The sequence below is a fragment of the Sesamum indicum genome, linkage group LG12, assembly GCF_026168435.1.
Source record: "Sesamum indicum cultivar Baizhima isolate 11 linkage group LG12, ASM2616843v1, whole genome shotgun sequence".
Lineage (NCBI taxonomy): Eukaryota > Viridiplantae > Streptophyta > Magnoliopsida > Lamiales > Pedaliaceae > Sesamum > Sesamum indicum.
In genome coordinates this window covers 15487274-15508095 of record NC_142668.1, presented here as the reverse complement: position 1 = coordinate 15508095, position 20822 = coordinate 15487274, and the positions used below count along the sequence as shown (strand labels likewise).

At 38.0% G+C, this 20822-nt stretch overlaps 5 protein-coding genes across 7 annotated transcripts; 3 read left to right on the top strand and 2 right to left on the bottom strand.

The window, feature by feature from the left end:
- The first annotated feature begins 392 nt into the window (after positions 1-392).
- On the top strand, positions 393-2883 carry LOC105175338 (autophagy-related protein 8C-like). Of its 2 annotated transcripts, none has more exons than XM_011097757.3 (6): positions 393-593; positions 968-1030; positions 1448-1503; positions 1605-1657; positions 2424-2542; positions 2621-2883. In XM_011097757.3, the coding sequence occupies exons 2-6, from the start codon at positions 994-996 to the stop codon at positions 2767-2769; spliced, it is 414 nt and encodes a 137-aa protein (XP_011096059.2). In that variant the 5' UTR covers positions 393-593; positions 968-993; the 3' UTR covers positions 2770-2883. The 2 variants fall into 2 exon arrangements, with proteins under 2 accessions (XP_011096059.2, XP_011096058.2); XM_011097756.3 differs by lacking the exon at positions 393-593 and adding an exon at positions 600-769.
- A 354-nt stretch (positions 2884-3237) lies between these two features.
- On the bottom strand, positions 3238-6770 carry LOC105175337 (ankyrin repeat family protein). Its single transcript, XM_011097755.3, has 3 exons — positions 5166-6770; positions 4498-4840; positions 3238-3376 (listed from the first exon to the last, which is right to left on the bottom strand). Exons 1-2 carry the CDS (start codon positions 6570-6572, stop codon positions 4505-4507), a joined length of 1743 nt encoding a protein of 580 aa, XP_011096057.1. The 5' UTR covers positions 6573-6770; the 3' UTR covers positions 3238-3376; positions 4498-4504.
- Positions 6771-7800: 1030 nt separating this feature from the next.
- On the bottom strand, positions 7801-11124 carry GLX1 (glyoxalase/bleomycin resistance protein/dioxygenase superfamily protein). Its single transcript, XM_011097754.3, has 9 exons — positions 10966-11124; positions 10558-10680; positions 10332-10456; positions 9816-9880; positions 9497-9709; positions 9077-9124; positions 8881-8988; positions 8648-8800; positions 7801-8084 (listed from the first exon to the last, which is right to left on the bottom strand). The coding sequence occupies exons 2-9, from the start codon at positions 10674-10676 to the stop codon at positions 8046-8048; spliced, it is 870 nt and encodes a 289-aa protein (XP_011096056.1). The 5' UTR covers positions 10677-10680; positions 10966-11124; the 3' UTR covers positions 7801-8045.
- A 2364-nt stretch (positions 11125-13488) lies between these two features.
- LOC105175419 (5'-adenylylsulfate reductase 3, chloroplastic) lies at positions 13489-16443 on the top strand. 2 transcript variants are annotated; one of them, XM_088875904.1, is made up of 4 exons: positions 13489-13843; positions 13952-14107; positions 14209-14335; positions 15127-16443. In XM_088875904.1, the coding sequence occupies exons 1-4, from the start codon at positions 13780-13782 to the stop codon at positions 16160-16162; spliced, it is 1383 nt and encodes a 460-aa protein (XP_088732030.1). In that variant the 5' UTR covers positions 13489-13779; the 3' UTR covers positions 16163-16443. The 2 variants fall into 2 exon arrangements, with proteins under 2 accessions (XP_088732030.1, XP_011096156.3); XM_011097854.3 differs by having other exon boundaries at positions 13580-13843; positions 14206-14335.
- A 1308-nt stretch (positions 16444-17751) lies between these two features.
- Positions 17752-20635, top strand: LOC105175335 (O-Glycosyl hydrolases family 17 protein). Its single transcript, XM_088876717.1, has 4 exons — positions 17752-18082; positions 18193-19473; positions 20020-20047; positions 20222-20635. The coding sequence occupies exons 1-4, from the start codon at positions 18013-18015 to the stop codon at positions 20388-20390; spliced, it is 1548 nt and encodes a 515-aa protein (XP_088732843.1). The 5' UTR covers positions 17752-18012; the 3' UTR covers positions 20391-20635.
- Positions 20636-20822: the final 187 nt, after the last annotated feature.

Here is a 20822-nt window from a genome sequence, read left to right as displayed (position 1 = left end):
TTGGGTACTTTTTCTATACCCTGAATTCTAAGCTAGCAACGAGAGTAAAATATAATAATTAATTAAAATATAGCAATCAAAATAAAATAAAATTTACAAGCGTTGTGAGGCCCATAGTACAACTATCCTTGGTTTCTAAGACCCGACATCATTTATGATGGTTGCATTTATGGTGCTCAGATTGAAATTTTCTTTTCAAAATTCGGAAAGATTCCTTATTTTTTTTATTTAATAATTTTATAATTATATTAATATTTTTTATTAAATTAAATAATGAATCAATTTAATTAATGTATAATTCAAATTATATGTTATTAATTATTAAAAATAATAGAAGAATTATAATATGGCAGTAGTTATACCGTAGATAACGATAAGAATTGGGATAGGGACAAACTCAGAGAATTGGTAGCAAATTAAAATAGAATTGGGGGGAGGGTGGAGTCTTGGTGCGAAAGATGCGGAAATCACTCGGCACGCAATAGCAGTCAGACCCCTTTAAGACGACGGCGTTCGGCGTTTCAAATTGCTTAACACGTCGCGGTACCGTACAAGATTGAAGAAAATTGTTTCTTTTCAGATCTCTATTTCGTGTAAGGATCACAAACCCGATTCTGTTTCTTTACCAATTTCCACTTCGTCTACTCTACCATTACATTATAACCCAATCTCTCTTTCTTTCTCGTTTTCTTGATCTCGACATCTTTTCTCCGAACAATCCAATCATATCGCGAGCCCCTTTGAGATCGTGTCTTTTCTTGCTTCTTTGGTAAAGCGAACCATTTTGCGTGAATATGTGTTTTTGCCTATCTTCTCTATGCGAAAAATAAGTATGCATGCATAAATATGATATGTGATGACTAGTGATTGCATTTTAAATGTATGTCGGTGTTATGGATTGTGGTTTTTTGTGAAAGAAGTGATTTTGTGGGTTTTGTAATGTTGTTTGGATGTTTGAAATTCGCAGTGAGAGATAGAAATTCGAATCCTGCCATGGCCAAGAGCTCGTTCAAGCTTGATCACCCTCTGGGTATGTTGTTTGTTTTTTTCCTTCCAAAACCTATGATACGACGTTTGTTTCTGGATTTTTCCTTATTTACCCTGTACCGATATAAGTAAATGTATAAATTGGGGAAGGGAGAGAAAGAATCTCGTGTTTACTGTTTTGTGTAATTGTTGCTTTGGAGGGCTGATTATGTATTGCAAGAACGAGGACTTGCACCCTCCCACATAAATTACCAGCTTGTCTGATCACCCGGCAAGCTTGTTTGTGATTACTTGACGTTGGATAATTCCTCATGACTCCTGTTTATTCTTCCTTAAACCCAATTTAATGGACATGGCACTAAAATCTTATGTTCTGGCGTGGCTGGGGAGCTTGGTTTCTTCATTTAAGTCTGTCCTTATCCGTCATGTACTAATGATTTTTACTTTCTCATCATCTCAGAGAGAAGACAGGCAGAATCTACTCGCATCAGAGAGAAGTATCCCAATAGAATTCCAGTAAGAGATGTTTTGTATTTTGACTGAGCTGTTCATTATTTGTTGAGGCTAAAACTTTTGTGGTAGTTGGTAATTTTTCTTCTGCTATTTTACCTTTTCAGGTCATTGTTGAGAAGGCAGAAAGAAGTGATGTTCCTGACATTGATAAGAAAAAGTAAGTTGCATTGACCTCACAAGTAAACACCATTGTTCTTCAACATATATAGCTCTGTGAAACTTGGTGTGCTTAGTCTGTGTATAATTACAATACAGTTTTAACTGAAAGTATATGCAGACTGTGGAAATCATATATGGTAGGTGATTGAAAAATTCTAAAAAAGGTAGTACTTGGCCTCTCGGATGTTCCAAAAATGTGTTAGTTTCTTGTTTGAAATAATTTGTTGTTCAATTTTTTATTCAGTGAGCAAATGAGTAAATTTATGGTTGGTTAATGCTTGAATAAATTCTTATTTATAGTTTATAAAGGCCATTCTTCTTGGTGAGATAACTACAGAGAATACTTGGGAATTCTCTTTTGTGCTTCGTGTTCTCAGTGGTGATTCCACACAAATGAATTTTAGGCACTGTACCAGCTATTAAGATTGGATGGAATTAGTCTAGTACATGTTCCATCTGTTATGGGCCTATGGCTCTGGTATTTTAACTGAGATAATGACTTGTCATTGGCTGAAGTTAGTGTGTTTGATGCATCTGTTACAAAGGACTCTATGAATTCCTTGGCAGTTGGCACTTTCTGTCTTTAAACAAAAGGTTTATCACCTTGGAGCCATGTTTATCTATTTCTGGAGGCATGATAAAGCTTTTTAATTGTGAACTTGTAAATTAAAAGACTAATATTAATGAATGGCTATTTGCATATTGATCAACTAGCAAAGGGAGCTAGAAGTATACAACATTACTGTTCTTTCTTTGGTCTGCAGATACCTTGTTCCTGCTGATTTGACTGTGGGGCAGTTTGTTTATGTGGTCCGGAAGCGGATTAAGCTGAGCGCTGAGAAAGCTATCTTCGTCTTTGTCACGAATATGCTGCCTCCAACTGGTGAGAGTGATTTTTATGTTGAATTTTGTCCCATAAATATTTTGAATTCTCTTATAATGTGTTTTATATTTGATACAGCTTCACTGATGTCTGCAATTTATGACGAATACAAGGATGAAGATGGGTTTCTCTACATGACTTACAGTGGCGAGAACACATTTGGTGTGCGCGGTGACACTGTTTCTGTAAATAGCATTTTAAATGTAAATATCTCTTCCATGCATTGACTGCGTCTGGCATTCTTGCCTGATTTTCCTAATATCTCCTTGAGAAGCTTACATGCATATGGTCTGTTATGGAATTCAATCTGTTTATATTAATTGGATTCTCATTCCAGTTTATTTATGAGTATCATCATCCTTCTGTTTTACATATGTTTACCAATTCCTATGGTGGGCACATCTAGGATAACTCTATAAAATGAAAACAAGAAAACAGTATTTCCAATTGATTGATTGAATCATGAAATTATTGATACTGAACGGCTGAGAACTTAATGCTGCAGTATATCATTTGCCAATCAGTGACAACTGAAACCAGTCATTCAAGAACATAGAAGTTTCCATCAATGATCATACATCTGTTGTTCATGTGGAAGAGCTTTTCTTTTGGCATTTAGTTTTGACCCACTTAATGGCCATTGATGTACCGTTCTTTACCTTTTGTGCACCAGCCGTGGCCACTGATTTGGCCTTACCAAATCCAGCTGAAGCTGGCTTCTTGTCAGCTCCAACATCTTTGCTGCTTGTTTTGTTTTCATCTGGGATGGCACCAAACCCTCCCTCACCCCATTGATCTGCCCAGCTTGGCCCATCGGTAGCCATAGTTGCTTGTCTGCATAAAAGATTATACAATCAATTCTTGTTGTTTCTGTTGTCTCTAAAAATAGATGGTTTTGATAAAGCTCCCAAACATGCATGGATTGAAAAATGAATTGTTGCTGTCATAGTATGATGTGTGTCATTGGATAAAATGGTTGGCATCTACTAAGACTAGAAGAATTTAAGAGTGACTGCAAGGACCAATAAGATAGAGAGATGTAGCAGCAGAACATTAACCAACACACACACATACAGAGAGAGAGAGAGAGAGAACCTTGCAAGAAGATAGTAAGGAGGGCCTTAGATTTAGATCCGTGGAATGAAGAAACGAAGGATTGTATTGGGCTGAGATGGACTGAATGAAGAAACAGAGGATTCCTTGAGAGGAGTTTAAGAGAAGATATAAATAAGGGGGGTGTGTTTGTGATCTATGTAGTGGGATTAAAAAGAGAAGAAAGCATGTGGATAGGCTGTCCTTTTTTAACTAATTCTCTCTACTCTTCTTTGATTAAGAAGAAACGCCAACTCATACCTTACCCTCTCTCTAAGCAATGTAATGTATTGGTTCGGCATATGTTGTCCCTTGGTAGATTCCTTTTTATAGCTATTGCCAGCCGGCCGCTCACCTTTCCTCCTACCCTCCCTTGTTTTCTCTCAATTCAACACATCCTCTCACATCATTTATAGCTACTGACTTTCAGTATATTTTGAAAAAATAAACCGTTGGGTTCATACTCAGTACTCACTCGCTTCTTGAGAATTTGGTACAAGCTTGGGAAATTCAAGCAGAAGCTTCCCCTCCAATTCAGTGTTATGATTTGCTCATTTCCTTTCTACTGTAAAACTTATTTACAGCCAGATTACTTGTGTTCTATTATTAGACATCACGACGTTACATTCCTTGATTGCGTGTACAATACTTTGCTTTGTTTTAATAATAATATAATAGTAATGGGAGAAGATGATCCTGTTTCCTACTTGTCAAAGATTTGCCTTTTCACTTTTCCTTCCAACATCTTTATTTGGACAAAGAAGCTATTTGCCTAGGTTTTGTGCTTTCGAGAAATCAATAATAGAACTAGAAACAACAAACTGGGTAGTCGTAGTTAATTGATTCAATATCTGTTAAAATACCATTCATTCACTTGGTTCTCCTTGTCGACTTTGATTTCTTCATTTTCCTATTCTTCTCATCGAAACTACTCCAACTGTACCCACTTGGGATTGCGAACGGATCAACCGCCCCCTGCCCACTGCTACTACTCTGTCGGAGTTGGCTGCCGTCCCTCAGCCACGACGATGAGAATGAGAAGTAGCTGTCATTATCACCGCTTGTACTCTCTTCTTCGCTCCCTCTGCCGTTCACAAATTGCCTTGGACTTGAGAGTGGAGTGTAGAACTTTTCAACCGGCTGCAGCTCTACGAATTTTGTGAATGTAATCACCACTCTCACTGTAGGAACCACAGGAATCGCCACCTGATTCAACAGCAGAAGCGTTTTTAGAATCAATTCAAGACTACATATATCCATTGTAGCAATATTTTATATTTTCCAATTTTTTTAATTGCCTACGTGGAATTACAACATTGGAGTTCCTGGTCCCATAAGAAAACCAATGAGATGGTTCCACGTCAAATCGACAAAACCTTGTTAAAGCTTGGGAAAGAGCGTTGTTACTCATAATGCATGAAAAGAATGAATTAAAAGCAAAGTAAACCAGAATCAAACAAAAGCTTTCACTGAATTAGAAAACCGGGGCTGGCCCACTGAGAGAGGTCTGTGTTGCCGATTTTGACCTCACCTTTACTGGAAATGTCCCCGGTGGAAACGTCGTCGTCAGAAGCTCCCGCATGCGCCTAACGGCCTTAACTTTGTTCACTAAGATATCCAGTAACGGTAGCAACTCCTCCGTCTTCAGCGGAAACTGTTCCGTTAACCAAACCATCGGCCGCAAACTCTTCGCGTACTCCTTCTCCTTCGTCGGCGGCGGCGCCACCAACCTGTCCCCCGCATAAGGCGGCGCAGCCCTCCTCCTTGAATCAACTGGAATTATATCAACACTCTTCCGTGACACCGTTACGAACTCCCTCTCCTCCCTCACAAAACTGCTGTGCCGGCGCTGCCTGTCGTTACACACGCTATATCTCGGATTCTCCGCCACTATGAAACCATCATCCGACTCCTCATCAATCTCCAAGGGCAACACGCACGTTGGAGAGAATGCATCCTCTTTGTGCTCGGCGGCGTTCACTTTGCGGGAACGGAAAGTAAACGTTACGTTGTGCATCTCATAAACTCTAGCTTTCCACTCCCCAACATTTTCCATTTTGTCTTGGCGTCTCCAATTCGTACGGCCGACTAATTCCGCTTTGGTTACGTCCATTCCGGGGCGATAAACGCTGGTTTGATTGCAAAAACTCGAAATGTCGGAGTCAGACAATGGATTTCCCGCATTCTCAAATGCGTCGTAGATTTTTTTCTCATCGTGGTTGAGGATAAGGAGGGAGCCCTGGGGTACGTCGATGTCAGTGGTGTTATCGTAATCAAAGTCGTTTAAGAAAAGAAAGCTCTGGTTGGCGCGTTGGATTTTGAGGCCGTCGTAGCCGGCGAGTGAGGTGTCGGCCCGTAGATTTCCATCGCGCTTCCATATTTTGTAGGTGTCAGAAGGAGCTATTTTGCCAACGAAAGGCACGATGGAGCTCTCGAAATGGAAGGAGATCTCCATATAGAAATCGCGCATACGACGAAGTCCGGCTACAAGGCGTGGAAGGCGTCGACGCCACTTAGACCAGGCGGAGAGATGGTGGTGTTGGACGAGGGGGGCTACGATCTCAGGGCAGCGGCGGAGGAGTGCTTCCTGGAGTGGATTCCAGCCGGCAGCATTCTGAAGGGATATGTTGGCACCAGCGGCGGCAAGTGCGCGAGCGGCGGTTGGGTCATTAAGGCGGACGGCAAGGTGTAGCGGGGTCTCTTTGAGGGGGTTGTCACGGCGGTCGAGTGCAGCGGAGATTTGTTCAGCTAGGTGTTCTTGAGCGAGGGATTGGGATTCAGATTGAATTCGAATAGGGTCACACAATTTAGGGAGGGTGGAGAGAATCTTATTGAGGGTAGCATGATCGGCTAAGGCGAGGGCGTAGTGGAGGGGGCTGTGGGCATAGTCTTGAGGGCGAATGAGGGTCGCCATTGTAGACGAGGAGGAAGCGGTCATGTTGATGTGGAAGCTTAAAACCAAAAGGTGTGCGTTGCGTCAACTCATGGGACGGAGGGTGAAACTGAAGAAGGCAGAGTTTGGGAACGGAAATTTAAAATTTGTCGTTCAATTCTCTTCTTTATCAACTTCTTTTCTTGCTTTTGAATCTTAATTACCGGCGCTTTTCTTTATTTCCAAAGGGGCGATTTGTCCCCCTTCCCCCCATTAAACATTTTCCAACCATTTTGGTTTACTGTTTTAGCCTTTTAATTTGGAATCATTAATCACTTTAAAATAGGATAAGAGTAAATACATCACATTTTGTAAAGTTGAATCAGCAATGCATCTTATGGAAAATGGAACAGAATTGACACAGTAGCATTGAGAATACAAAAAGAAAAATAAGGTAGAAACGTTTCTACTGCAAATTCTGTCTGTAAATGTAGTAGCTCCAATCGGGCACGACTTTTGGTGAATCTTTATTCTTTATTGTGCGGAAGTAAGGCAGGCAGAGTAATTGCATCATTTTGTTTCCATTTTACACTACCCTTTCACTGTTTTCCCCTCTTCACTCTTTCTCTTTCGGCTTTTTCTTGTTTTTCCTTTTCTTTTCTAATTGCTTTAGTATTATAAATATAAAGTGCAGATATACTAAACAATCTACAAGTGTAGATTGTAGAATGAAGAGAGGAAAGGGTAATAGTGGCAGGAGTCAATGTGGGAGCAGATGCGGAGAAAGAGATTGGAGATAGAGTGGGGCTACTGCAGAAAGCTGTGTGGTGAGATGACTGATGGGATGAAGGAGGCGTGTCTGGATCAGCCCGGACCCCAAATCACAGCGCATGGAGCGTAAACCCACACAAATCTCCTCAATCCAACAACTATTACTTCACTTGGCATCCTGTGGGAAAGCCAAGCCTAGTGCGTGCTTTGGGAATTGATCAGAAGGGCAAAACCGACTTCACATGAAATAAAACCCTTCTGAGATTCCCTTGACCTGATTACACATTTTTGTTTATATGCATCACGAGTTGACTTTATTTTTCTTATATTAGATCAACAGGTCATATGTTATATTGTAATAAAATCTATTATTATACCAAGGTAGGGTCTACTGGGCCAACCGTTTTAGGTCGTCTTTTTTGATTTGGTAACCGTGTTAGGTCTTCATGATTGCTTCATCTCTTCATTCTAATCTTTTTTCCCTTTTCGTTTTATTCACTAGTAAGAATAAAGGAAACTATCATTTCCCACAACTCGATTCTGAATTGAAAAAACCAAATCTTCTGTCCTCAAATCCACACACGTAATACAGAGAAGTCATACAGGAGATGATGCTTGAATTTGCATTTCTAGCTTTTGCTTAATACTACGATCTATTACTACAGATCATCCCATGTTAATATGTGATTACATTATTGAACCAGAAATGGAAACATCAATTTTAAGGTACATCACCTCCAGCATTTCTTGACCACCCAACTCGTTTGTCTAGAGTTCCTTCAGAAAATCTTCATGGTCAACCAGAACCTAATACAACAGAAAATGTCAATAACATTGAGCTTCAGTCCACGTGAATCTATTCTGCAGCTGAACCATGTATACAACAAACACAAAGTAGGTGAAGATTTAGCATAGTGTTTATATCCTCTGGTAAGAAAAGATAATAGTTAAATTAAATCTAAGGTCATTCCAAAGGAAGCTTGGCCCTAGCAACATTTCTGGAAACCAGATGGCTGATTCAACTTTTATAATGTTAAAGATCTTCATTTCAATGTGGTAAAACTTGATGCATGTGTGTAAATTTTTGTATGTTATGTGCACCACAACATGCATATGGCTTTGATGAAAACTATTTGCTCATATTACACAAGTTTGTTTTCCTTTCCCTGTGCCTTTCTTTACATTATATTTTTGAAGACGAAAACAAGAATTTTTTAAAGTCAAGCCATTCATCTGAAATCTAGTAGAAGAGCAAAGCCTCTCTTTTAAGTTGATCTGAAGCCTATTCTTTTTTAACTATAAATATAATATTGCTTGTCAAATTCACGCTACATAAATCTCTAATTTTACATTGGCATTTGCAAACTTACAGTTTTCCATCCATCTGGATCCAGGAAAGAAGTTATCTTAGTGTTAATTCCAGGGATTGGTCCTGGTTCACGAGTTATCTTTCCGCCAAGCTCCTGGGTAACTATCTTCACAACTTCAGCGCTCTTGTATACATCATTAGTACTAATTGCAACCTGGAATGAAGAATACATCCAAAATGAGGCCAAAAGAAGCAATGAATGAGAAGAGAACTTTGATAAAGCAGTAAGCTAACCTGTGCATATGCATTTCCTTTTGTATATTCAGTTACACCATAGTTGTATGTCAATTCCAGAACAGTTGTCTCATATTCATCAGCATATCCCATCATTGCTATGGTGTACTGCAAATTATAGAGAGTAATGTTGTTGCCTCAAAATCAACTAAAGTTGAGGCCTATATAAAGTTCAATGTCCATTCAACAATAATACCTTTTGTTCGGGTCTGTCAGTTTTCTTCAAGAGTCTCATTCCTAGAGCCTGCATCAATGAAAAAAAAAAAGATGTCATCTACCATACAACATACAAGCATGTTGAAAATGCTTTACTCCATCATTTGATGTGAATTTTAATCATTTAGAAGCATGTTGTCAAATGCACAAAGAATTGATACCCACTGCAAATGATTAAGAGCAATACAAGGAAGTATGAATTAAACTATTGACAAGAACATGGGAAATAGAAACTCAGGAAAGAAACTCAAATTAATAATGTAGTCTTAAGCTATATGTCTGAATACAATTTCTACAATGGTCGATATGCACTCCACTAATTGAGATAAAATTAGGATGTAACTTTAACAGATTATTACAATTTTTAAAAAAAAAAAATCATGAAGAATGAAGAGTTCACCTTCTCATAAAATTTGATAGAGCGCTCAAGATCACCAACACGAAGCATCACTTGGCAGAGTGGTTCAGGAGTGGGACCTCGTTGAATTAGTTCAAAAAGGTAGCCATCTGGATCCTTGGCAAAAGCAATAACAGTTGATCCGCCTTTAACTGGACCAGGCTCTCGAGTGATAGTTCCACCCTTCGCCTTTATGTCTTCAACCAATTTGTAAACCTTAACAACAGAAATTTATCGGAAAAACTAAATGTAAGTTCTGGCTGACAGACAACCACTCACATCAATTGTTAAAAGAAAAGGAAACAATTTGATGAGCACTTACATCTTGAGTTGCAATGGCAAAATGTCCAAATCCCGTTCCAATGTCATACTTATCAACCCCATAGTCTGTTTGATGTATCGAAGAATGTTAACTAGCAGGCATGGATGAACAGATAATAGAATAGGAAACTTAAAAAAAAAAAATTTCCATTCTGATCAGTATCTTTGAAAGATATAGAGATTCCATAATATATATAACTATATGTTTCATGAGCTCAACTAGTCGACTTGTGCTTCATCCAGACTCAACCTTATCTTTCCTTTACTTTGGAATTCACATAAAAATGCAACTAGATTAGTTACAAACAAGTCTATGTCAGGAGGACTGAGGGAAGGGCTAAAGTTGGTTTATATGATAACATGTCATATGTAGCTAAAAGGCAATATTGGGGGTGACTACCAGCAGTAGCAACTTTTTCATAGTGCCAATATTATGGTCTTTCATGATCTCATAGAGTAAATACACCATGAAAATCAATAACTAAGGCCATACATCAAAACTGATGATTCAACATACTGTAGGTCAATTCCAACACAAAGTGAGAGTCCTCTGGGCCAAAACCAAGAAAAGCATTGGCATATTTTTCTTCCGGAACATCTCTTTTCCTCAGTAGCTTCATCCCAAGACATTCAGTGTAAAACCTAACAGGGAGCAAAGAATACGCAACTTGGATAAACAAAAGAGGAAAGCTACATCTCAGTACGTCCACAAGCACAATCTCTCTAATTAGTTGAATACATACTTGATGGTGCGCTCAAGGTCTCCCACTCGATACACAGCATGTAAGAATCTGCGCTTGTCCTGCTTCGGCCATTCCAACAGCTCGTGACTTGGAGTAACTGGGTTTGCTGCCTCAGCCATTGATCTGCATCCACAACCCGAATAAGTTTGAGACAAGAGTTTTGAAACAAATTAATTTCTTCAAAGCTTCAATCAACCAAATAAACGAATCCCTTGTTTTGCTGGATTTAATTGGCAAAGAAATCAAAAATGCACTGTGAATTCCAAAGAAGTAGACATTCAAAAGCAGCAAATCCTCCACATTCGGAATAATTTAGACTCCAAACTAAAACTAAAACTCAAGAATCAAACGTTGATCTTGATCCACAAACACAAGATTTCTCCGAAGAAAGCACGGAAAGAGTTGTACCTGAGTGAATGATCAGGGTTCTGAAAAGGGAAACGAAGAATCTGGAGACTCGCTTCAACACTGCGCGAGTGCTGTGCACATATAATTTCTCTTCTAACCCCCACCAAAAGAAAAGAAAAGGAAAAAAAAGTTATTATTCACGCTTTTTACGAGATTAACTAGGGTTACGGAGTGTGACATATTTGGTTTGTGACGGTTGCTGATAGCTATGGCACTCTTGGTGAGACTTATCTAATCTACGGCTGACAAGCGTCTGTAGCGGGTAAGATTCACAGCTTTTTAAGCAGCATCCGCTTTTGCTTGATAAGATGTATTCCGATTCCTCCAAAAATATATTCTTAATGTTTGGATTCATTTTCTAGGTGTTTTGTTGTGTTTGTGAAAATAGAGAGAGAAAAACAAAGATAAATAAGTGTGTTTTAGAGATAGTATGTATGTTTGGATTTGTTTTTTGAGATAATTTAAAATAAGTATTATATATTTAATGTTGTGTTTTGGGAGACAAAAATTACTATTCATTGTCAAATCATGTCTTTGGAGATAATTTAAAATAAGTATTATATGTTTAATGTTGTATTTTGGGAGACAAAAATTACTATTCATTATCAAATCATGCTTTTTTTATATATATTTATGTGTATATGTGTGTATATATATATGTATGTTTTTATGCTAAAACAGTTAAAAACACATAAATAAGGTGTTTTTGAATGATGGCAAATATTGGGTATGTTTTGACTTGTCTCGGAAATAAGTTGGAAATGAAAACAAACATAGTGATTTGTTCCCGCAGTTAAAATGTCCAAAAATCTAATTTTATATAAAAAAAATTAGTATATATTAATACACTACTTTTTTTTATTGTATAAAATTTCGGTATAAAATTAAAGTCATCTATTAATTACTGTTACATTTAAATAACAATAATAATAATAAAAAAAAAGTAAATAAATAAATAATAATTATAAAATAACAATAATAGACAAAATAATTATTATTTTGTAAACAATGGTTCAAAAGTAATTTTTCTACTAAAAGTATGTGGATACATCAATGTAAAACACTTGACATAATATAATTCTATTTCAATAATACATATAAGTGTACATCTTACTAATTATACAGGATTTTTTTATCATTCATTTAATAAATGATAATTGTACCGTTCATTGAATATGATCCTCAAAGTAAACAGGGTCTAAACGAAGGAAAAATAACGCATTGCTCAATTATTACCTCCCCCTCCCAAAAAACAACAAACAAAAAAATGAGTATAGTATTTGAATTTATTTTTAGGATTTTATAATATTTTATGGAGATATAACAAGAAAATAGAGATAAATAAATGTGTTCGTAAAAAATATTTTAGAAAGTACGTGTTTTAAGATTTTCTCCTCTTTTCTCAGAATTTCGGGAAATGAAGCGTGTATCATGTGAAAATGAAAGGTGATTTGATCTTTTAATTTCGTCAGTTAATTTTTTATAGTACCATTTTGATTCTATATATTTTTTAGTTTTGTGATTTCAGTCTTTTTATTTGTTGAAATTCACCTCCACCGATAAAAAGTGTGAACTTAAGCGAAAAAAAATGAAATTAGAAAAGGTAAAAAAAAAAATACAACTCAATAATAATACCTTATAAAGTTAAATGATAAAAATGCTAGTAGAAATTAGTCAATATGAACAAAAACATCAATTTTAAAATATTACATAGATACACATGTATTTTTTCATTGAAAACGGTGAACTCCAACTAAAAAGATACTACAATCATGAAAATTAAAAAAATATATGACCACAATACTACTATATAAAATTAAATGAGGAAAACACTAAGCTACTTAGATTATGGGACAGAACATGCATTTAAACCAATAGTACTCGAAAAGTAAATTGGGAAGCATATCGTAAATTCCAGCTAAAAATCATCTCGTACTTAAATCAAGTTAATTATTTTGAGAAAATAAGTTATAAGATTCAACCCTGACTCCTCTAACTACGTCTCTTCAGGCTATTCCCAAGCCTTGGAGTATCGAAGGAAGGTCGACTCATGACAAGGGGTAATAAAAAAATTTAAAATCGTTTGGATCGAACATTTTTTATGATTTATTTTTTAAATCGTAATTTTAGATTTAGAGTGATATAACACCGCACTGTTGTTTTGATTTTAATTTAGAACTTAAAAAAAAACGTAAAAAATCGAACTGCACAGTTTAATATATAATTATTTTTTTGAATTATATATATGTATAATAATTAGATAAACAAATTATTTAATCGCAAATTCATGTGTTATCAAATATCTACATTATAATGCCTATTTTTTTAACCTTTACCAATTTTTAATTATGCAGCATAATATATTTAAAAAAAAAAGAATAAAGAACGAAAAGAAAGATTGAAGGGAAGAATGAAGGAAGACCCGACAAGAATCCAACCAAGTTTTAGCCCGGCAAGGAATTTCATATTTCCTCCCAAGCCAACAGTGAAGAGATGACTCTCTCTCTCTTCCGGTTCCGCCTTGAGCTCGCCACTGACGAATGCGCTGACTCGAAGTTACAACATTAACGGATCAACCAATCGTTTGTCGCCACGTGGGTCACCTCCATACCCAGAAATACGTCCAGGTTCAATGAATTTGTCAAGGCCTCTCCCCCGCCCTTCATTTTCCCCCTATTATAATGTGTGCCCGTTTCATCCTCCCACAACACTGCAAACAAACTCCAAAACCCAGAAACCATAATTCACAATCATACAATCTTCTTGAATCGATTTACAGTTTCGGTTTCTGTGGATTCATAGATAGATACAACAATGGCTTTTGCTGTCACCTCTTCGTCTGCTCTTCATAGCTCTTCTTTATCTGACCAAACCAAAGGTGCCATTTTATTAGTATCTTTTTTCAATTTGCATTTTGGGTCTTATGTTCTTCTTTTTATCTCTATGTGCGTGAACTAATCGATAATTGTTCGTTCCTTTGTTGCAGTCGCACAATTCGGTGGGTTTCAGTCGTTTGATAGCTCGCATCTGCCATCGTCGGCCGTGAAATTTTCGCGGAGGCGTTGCGTCGTGAAGCCGTTGAATGCTGAACCGAAGAGAAATGATTCAATCGTCCCCTCTGCAGCAACCTTGTTTGCTCCTGGTACGTAAGGACTTTCTTTGGTTTCGTGCATGTGTGTTGTTTGGTTTAATGGATTGCTTGATCTTTGGAAACTGACTGGGCGGCCCCTCGAATTGCAGCAGAGATGGTCGAAAAAGCGGAGGAAGAGGACTATGAAAAATTGGCAAAGGAGCTTGAAAATGCTTCCCCGCTCGAGATTATGGATAAGGCCCTCGAGAAGTTCGGAAACGATATTGCAATTGCTTTTAGGTAATTCACATAATTATATCATATCTACCCAAATTGCTTATTTCATATGCTCGATTGTCTATTCAAAATTCTGTTGGGTGGTTATTTTGGTAACTTGGTGTAATTTCTGATGACTTTGAACTATGAACCCGTCATTGATTGCCTGCAATTTGGAATATCCTATGCCTGTAAGAATTTCTTATGATTTTTTTAGAATTTACCAGAAGCTGTTCTTGATTTGAATCTGAAAACAATAGCTGATAGTACATTCTACTTAACCCATTAAAAGAATAAAAAAGAGGAATACATTGTTTACAGGTTCGCAATTGACGACATGGCATAAAAGATACTCAGATGGAATAATGATACGTTGTTAGGACTCAGGTTCAAGCATCACCTGGGCCATTTCCTTTAAAATAACTTCCAGAAGGAAAAGGTTAAATTTCATAAGTTAACATTGCTTCAATGACAAATTCTTCTAAGAGGATGCACTGTTTCTATCATATTTCTATTAGAGCTTCAGGTGCTATTTGGTCTGGGTCTTTCATTCTCAGGATCTCTTTTGCCTGAAGATCTTTTTGGAGATCCTCTTGAACCATAATAACAAGTTATTGAGGCCTTTCTAATAGATGGATATGTCTGTTAACTCTTTGTAAGTTGGCTGCTTCACTATTTAAGTGAAAGTATTCAAGCACTTTAGCAATTAGTAAATAATGCATTAGCTATTTACTCTTTGTATTTTCTGTTCTGTTGTTCTTGGTTGTGATATATCTATTAAGAGTCTGCTCAAACCAATTGGTTGAATTTTGCAGTGGGGCAGAAGATGTTGCCTTGATTGAATATGCACATTTAACTGGACGACCATTCAGGGTTTTCAGCTTGGACACTGGGAGGTTGAATCCTGAGACGTACAAATTTTTTGATGAAGTTGAGAAGCACTATTGTATTCGTATTGAGTACATGTTTCCTGATGCTGTGGAAGTTCAGGCTCTGGTTAGGAGCAAGGGACTTTTCTCTTTCTATGAAGATGGCCACCAGGAATGCTGCCGGGTGAGGAAGGTTAAGCCCCTGAGGAGGGCCCTCAAGGGTTTGCGTGCATGGATAACTGGCCAGCGAAAGGATCAGTCACCTGGCACTCGATCAGAAATCCCTGTTGTCCAGGTTGATCCTGTTTTTGAGGGGTTGGATGGTGGGAATGGCAGCTTGGTGAAGTGGAATCCAGTTGCAAATGTTAAGGGCAATGACATTTGGAATTTCCTCCGAGTATTGAATGTGCCTGTTAACTCATTGCATGCTAAAGGTTACATCTCGATTGGATGTGAGCCATGCACAAGGCCGGTACTCCCTGGGCAACATGAGCGGGAAGGACGGTGGTGGTGGGAAGATGCCAAGGCCAAGGAGTGTGGCCTGCACAAGGGCAACATTAAGGAGGAAAATTTGAATGGGAATGGAAATGGCAGTGTTCATGCTAACGGAACTGCCACCCATGCTGATCTTTTCAACACCAAGAGTGTAGTAAACTTGAGCAGGCCTGGAATTGAGAATTTGTTGAAACTGGAAAACAGGGAGGAACCGTGGCTTGTTGTGCTCTATGCACCTTGGTGCAGATTTTGCCAGGCAATGGAGGGTTCGTACGTGGATTTGGCAGAACAACTTGCAGGGTATGGTGTGAAGGTGGCAAAGTTCAGGGCTGATGGGGAGGAGAAGGCATTTGCACAGCTAGAATTGCAGTTGGGAAGCTTTCCTACCTTGCTTCTTTTCCCTAAGCACTCCTCGCGGCCTGTAAAATATCCGTCAGAGAAGAGAGATGTCGACTCGTTGTTGGCTTTTGTGAATGCCCTCCAATGATTAGCATCATTCATCAGTTCCACTGAAAGTAGTAAATACATGGTTCTGTAGATTGAAACAGGGGACAGGGAATTGGATCTTGTAGCATGGTAGAAGAGAGAGACACTGGAAGTTTTCCCAAGAGTTGGTTTGAACTTCGCCAGTTCTACACCAAATAGTACTTTCTATTCAATTTTGTCTTTTGTTAGTTTTGTTGATTGTGAGGTTCAATTTTGTATGTCTAGATGTGAGCAAATGTTAAATTATCATCAGTAGCAGTCTTGGTGGAAAAGCTTCATTTCTCTGGTGTTGCAATCCCTCAAATCACAAAATGAATAGGGCGGCTTGAGAACATTGCTATATGCATCGGATAGAAAGTATTTTATATGTAACATATTGCTTATTTGTTAAACAATATTTATATCGGTAAATGAGAATTGATTAATGCTTGAAATAAAATTAATTAGTGAGTTAACAAGGGAATGGGGTTGGGGTTGGGGGCAACTGACACAAAACATGGGATGGTGGGTAAGAAGTATAAGTAGCATATTAACCTTCAAGTCTCTTTTGAGCCGAACAAACCTCTCATTCTTTCTACTTTAATCACCTGTTGCCCTTTGTCCCCAGTCCCACACATTTTATTATTGATAATTAATGAACTTTATTGTTTTGCTAAATCCCCCTCCCTTTTTTAGTCCAATGTCAAATGAAAAGACAACCACTACTACGTCAACACTAACTCCACCTGCTTAGGTTTTGGGTTCTTGTTCTTCCACATGCCTGTCAATTTTCTATTATAATTTTCACAACTTAGTTATAATATGGGACTGTGATAATTATAATTCAAATCAGAATATTAGACTGTGATAAGATATTTCTATTATTGTTTCTAAAAAGAATTATTATAAGTCGTCCATTTTCCTAACTTTTTATTTCAAAAAGAAAAGTATCATTTCCCAATGCATTTAGACCTATATTTGACATAATTAATGTATCTTAAAATGATTGTATTTATGATGAAATAAAATATAATGGCAATAAGACGACAAAATGAAAAAAGATTTTATACCATCAATTTTATCTTCACCAACAATAAAAGTAAATAAACAAACAAACAAGCACGGAATGAATAGAAACCCTAACAAGAAATCAACCAAGCTCCACTCTTCACATACATTGGCCCATTGGATAAAGCTCTTCAATTTTCTCTTTTATTTCTTGAGTAATAATAACTAATTAAAATGTGATAGGTGAATGCCCACTTGTTTCATTCCATCTCAGACTCTGCAGATCTCTGTAAGGGGCATCAAAGTAATTTCGTAAAAGACAAAATACAGCCTGGTATTCAAGAAGAATCCCAGGAGTATAGTCTCAAGTTTCAAGTAACTACAAAGCTCAGTCCCCACTCTCCACATTTCTATTCTCATTAACTCCAGAAAAAAGTACCCCCCCCCCCCCCCCAGACCCCCTCTTCTTTTTTTAAAAATAAAAAAGACAATTATTTTTTACTAGTATTTTTCTCTATTTTATTTTTACTTTGCAGACACAGTTCAAACTTTCTGCACCAAAACCCACCAACCTGACATTTCCTCATAATTTTAAACAAGAATTTGGTTGTCGGTCCACGAGGCCATTATGGTCATTTGGAACTCACAGCTCAAAATCCCATCACTGCAAATCTAGCGCACTCTTAATACAAAGTAGCTTTCTTTCACCATTTCCTGTCAATGTTCCTTCTTTTTCCCTTCATCTCTGGTTCTTGATGGTCAAAAACACCCTCTAAATTACTACAGATTTACTACAACTCTGGCTTTAGCTTTAGCCGACACGGAACCAGAAGATGATTCAAGAGAACCTCCGGCCTTTCTGTAATGGAGAATCATAAGCTCGTTCCCTTCTTTGTTCTCCTCTTCATTGTCCTGCCCGCATCGCTCTGTACAGGTAATTTTGATGTGAATGCCGAGAACCCTTCTTCAAGAAGCTAACTTTAGTTGGTTATGTGTGTTGAAGTTGTGCCAAATGTGAGGAATTTGTGTGTTTTCTGTGTGCAGAGATTAAGGCGCAGCAGGACAAAGATGGGCCTTTTGTGGGGGTGAACATCGGCACAGATGTCTCGAATTTGCTCTCGGCAGCAGATTTGGTTGCTTTTCTGCAATTACAAAAGATAAACCATGTCAGGCTCTACGATGCTGATGCTCAAATTCTCAAGGCGCTTGCCAAAACCAAGATTAGAGTCATTGTCAGTGTGCCCAACAACCAGCTTCTTGCTATTGGCTCCTCCAACGCCACCGCCGCCACCTGGATTGGCCGCAATGTGGCCGCCTACTATCCTGACACTCTCATCACTGGCATTGCCGTTGGTGATGAAGTTTTGACAACTATTCCTAGTTCAGCCCCTTTGCTTATGTCTGCGATTGAGTCGCTCTACAGTGCTCTTGTGGCTGCAAATTTGCATACACAAATCAAGATTTCGACTCCCAGTTCTGCTTCCATAATTCTTGACCCGTTTCCACCTTCCCAAGCCTTCTTCAATCAGAGCTTAAGCCCTGTTATAACCCAATTGCTGCAGTTCTTGTCCAGGACCCAGTCACCCCTGATGATGAATTTGTATCCTTACTATGTTTTTATGCAGAACAAAGGGGTTGTGCCTTTAGATAACTCTCTATTCAAGCCCTTGACGCCCTCTAAAGAAATGGTTGATCCGAATACTTTGCTGCACTATACTAACGTTCTTGATGCCATGATCGATTCGGTGTATTTTTCTATGAAGAATCTCAATGTTACTGATGTGGTAGTACTTGTCACGGAAACCGGTTGGCCTTCGAGGGGGGACTCTAAGGAGCCTTATGCGACAATTGACAATGCAGATACATATAACTCGAACTTGATTAAGCATGTTTTTGATCGGAGTGGGACACCATTGCACCCCGAAATTACTTCTAGTGTGTACATATATGAGTTGTTCAACGAAGATTTGAGGTCGCCTCCGGTGTCTGAGGCAAATTGGGGCCTTTTCTATGGGAACACGACTCCGGTTTACTTGCTTCATGTGTCCGGAAGTGGTACATTTTTGGCTAATGACACTACTAATCAAACGTATTGCATAGCTGCGGACGGCATAGATGCCAAGACGTTGCAGACTGCTTTGGACTGGGCTTGTGGACCGGGAAGGGCGAATTGCTCAGAGATTCAACCAGGGCAGAGTTGCTACCAGCCCAACAATGTGAAGAATCATGCCTCATATGCATTTGATAGCTATTATCAGAAGGAAGGGAAGTCTTCTGGTTCTTGTGACTTCAAGGGTGCTGCAATGATCACCACAACTGATCCTAGTAAGTAAATTTTTGCACCTTTGTTAATGTTACATTTACAGATTTGTTAGAAGAAATGGAAGTGGTTGCAACTCTATGTTTAGCTAGTAATTTCTGCATATATATGGATTCTTGAGTATTAAGCTGTGATGGATAATGTGAGTGAAACTACAATAATCCTTGCCTGAGGACACAATATGAGAAAACGAAATTTTCTTGATTCTTATGAGCAATCGAAGCCCACTCTTGTCTCGCATTAGACAACTCCTCCAGTTGAAAATCAGGACATATAGGTGTCCACCTGCCAAGAAACGGATCACATTGTCTCATTTGAAATTGGAGGAGGCTGGAAAACACTGAGGCATACTGATCTGCTTGAATTTAGCTCTTTCTGTGGTTTCATTTGGGTAAACTGTTGTCCAGAATCCCAAATTCTGCTGTAAAATATTTTTTCTTAGCCCACTCTGGAGATATTTCTTTTAACAAGTAATTTCAATTTGTGGCTCCACTTCTTTCATCAACTCTGTCTCCTGAAATATGCTTTTTTGTTTGTGGTGATGGTTGCAGGTCACGGGAATTGCATATTTCCTGGAAGGTATGCATTATTTATGTGCTTTTTCGTACTACATTGTCGATTTCTTCTGCAATTCCCTATGAATAAATGGCATTATGAGAGCATACTTATGTTCAATTCTTTTTATCTTGTTATGTTTTAACTGCGAATATGCACTGATAACATATGCATGTACAATAATATTAAATGATGCAGCAAAATTGTGAGCAATAAGACAAGCCAGGTTGTGAACTCAACACAAGCAAGTGGAGCTGACAGGGTTAGAGTTATGGGCTTCAGTTTCACGCCAATATGTGCTGTTGGGAAGGCTTTGTACTTGCTTTCGGGCGTCGTTTCTTGTTTGTTTTGTCAATTATTCCTTTGATGATCAAGTGTAAAGGGTATGAATAATAATAAGATAGTGAGTGAAGGTTTTGGGTAGATGAAGAAATACCTCTGTTTTGCTCATAATAATGTAGAAGAAGGTGTTGGATCATGTTTCAGTATGTGCATGTGGATGGGTATTTGTGTAGGGGGAGATCACTTATTTTTTGATGCTTCATTTGTAAAAGCTGTTGTATTTTGGACTCATTTATTATTCTTGGAGAAGAAAAGCGCTATTTTTCTTGATTGGTGGATTCAGATTGTCAATCGGCCACATAGCAACTATAATTAAACTTGTTGTGTGATGGATAACTCTATTTAAATTGTACACTAATTGATTTGAATTAAAACTTACTTTATGCAGATTGTCTTTAAGAAATTGCTGCGTTTGTCAGTCGCTCATGTAACAACTAGCGTTCAACTTGTCATGTCA

Excerpts from the sequence above, each read along its gene's own strand:
- LOC105175338 (XM_011097757.3), top strand. The coding sequence starts at position 994 with ATGGCCAAGAGCTCGTTCAAGCTTGATCACCCTCTGG. Across the intron at positions 1,658-2,423 it reads CCTGACATTGATAAGAAAAA|ATACCTTGTTCCTGCTGATT; the intron begins GTAAGTTGCATT and ends TTTGGTCTGCAG. Across the intron at positions 2,543-2,620 it reads GAATATGCTGCCTCCAACTG|CTTCACTGATGTCTGCAATT; the intron begins GTGAGAGTGATT and ends TATTTGATACAG.
- LOC105175337 (XM_011097755.3), bottom strand. The coding sequence starts at position 6,572 with ATGACCGCTTCCTCCTCGTCTACAATGGCGACCCTCATTCGCCCTCAA. Across the intron at positions 4,841-5,165 it reads CGGGGACATTTCCAGTAAAG|GTGGCGATTCCTGTGGTTCC; the intron begins GTGAGGTCAAAA and ends CTGTTGAATCAG.
- GLX1 (XM_011097754.3), bottom strand. The coding sequence starts at position 10,676 with ATGGCTGAGGCAGCAAACCCAGTTACTCCAAGTCACGAGCTGTTGGAA. Across the intron at positions 9,710-9,815 it reads TTGCCATTGCAACTCAAGAT|GTTTACAAATTGGTTGAAGA; the intron begins GTAAGTGCTCAT and ends TCTGTTGTTAAG. Across the intron at positions 8,801-8,880 it reads AAGGAAATGCATATGCACAG|GTTGCAATTAGTACTAATGA; the intron begins GTTAGCTTACTG and ends TCTTCATTCCAG.
- LOC105175419 (XM_011097854.3), top strand. The coding sequence starts at position 13,780 with ATGGCTTTTGCTGTCACCTCTTCGTCTGCTCTTCATAGCTCTTCTTTA. Across the intron at positions 13,844-13,951 it reads TTTATCTGACCAAACCAAAG|TCGCACAATTCGGTGGGTTT; the intron begins GTGCCATTTTAT and ends CCTTTGTTGCAG. Across the intron at positions 14,108-14,205 it reads AGCAACCTTGTTTGCTCCTG|CAGAGATGGTCGAAAAAGCG; the intron begins GTACGTAAGGAC and ends CTCGAATTGCAG.
- LOC105175335 (XM_088876717.1), top strand. The coding sequence starts at position 18,013 with ATGGAGAATCATAAGCTCGTTCCCTTCTTTGTTCTCCTCTTCATTGTC. Across the intron at positions 18,083-18,192 it reads GCCCGCATCGCTCTGTACAG|AGATTAAGGCGCAGCAGGAC; the intron begins GTAATTTTGATG and ends TTCTGTGTGCAG. Across the intron at positions 20,048-20,221 it reads AATTGCATATTTCCTGGAAG|CAAAATTGTGAGCAATAAGA; the intron begins GTATGCATTATT and ends TAAATGATGCAG.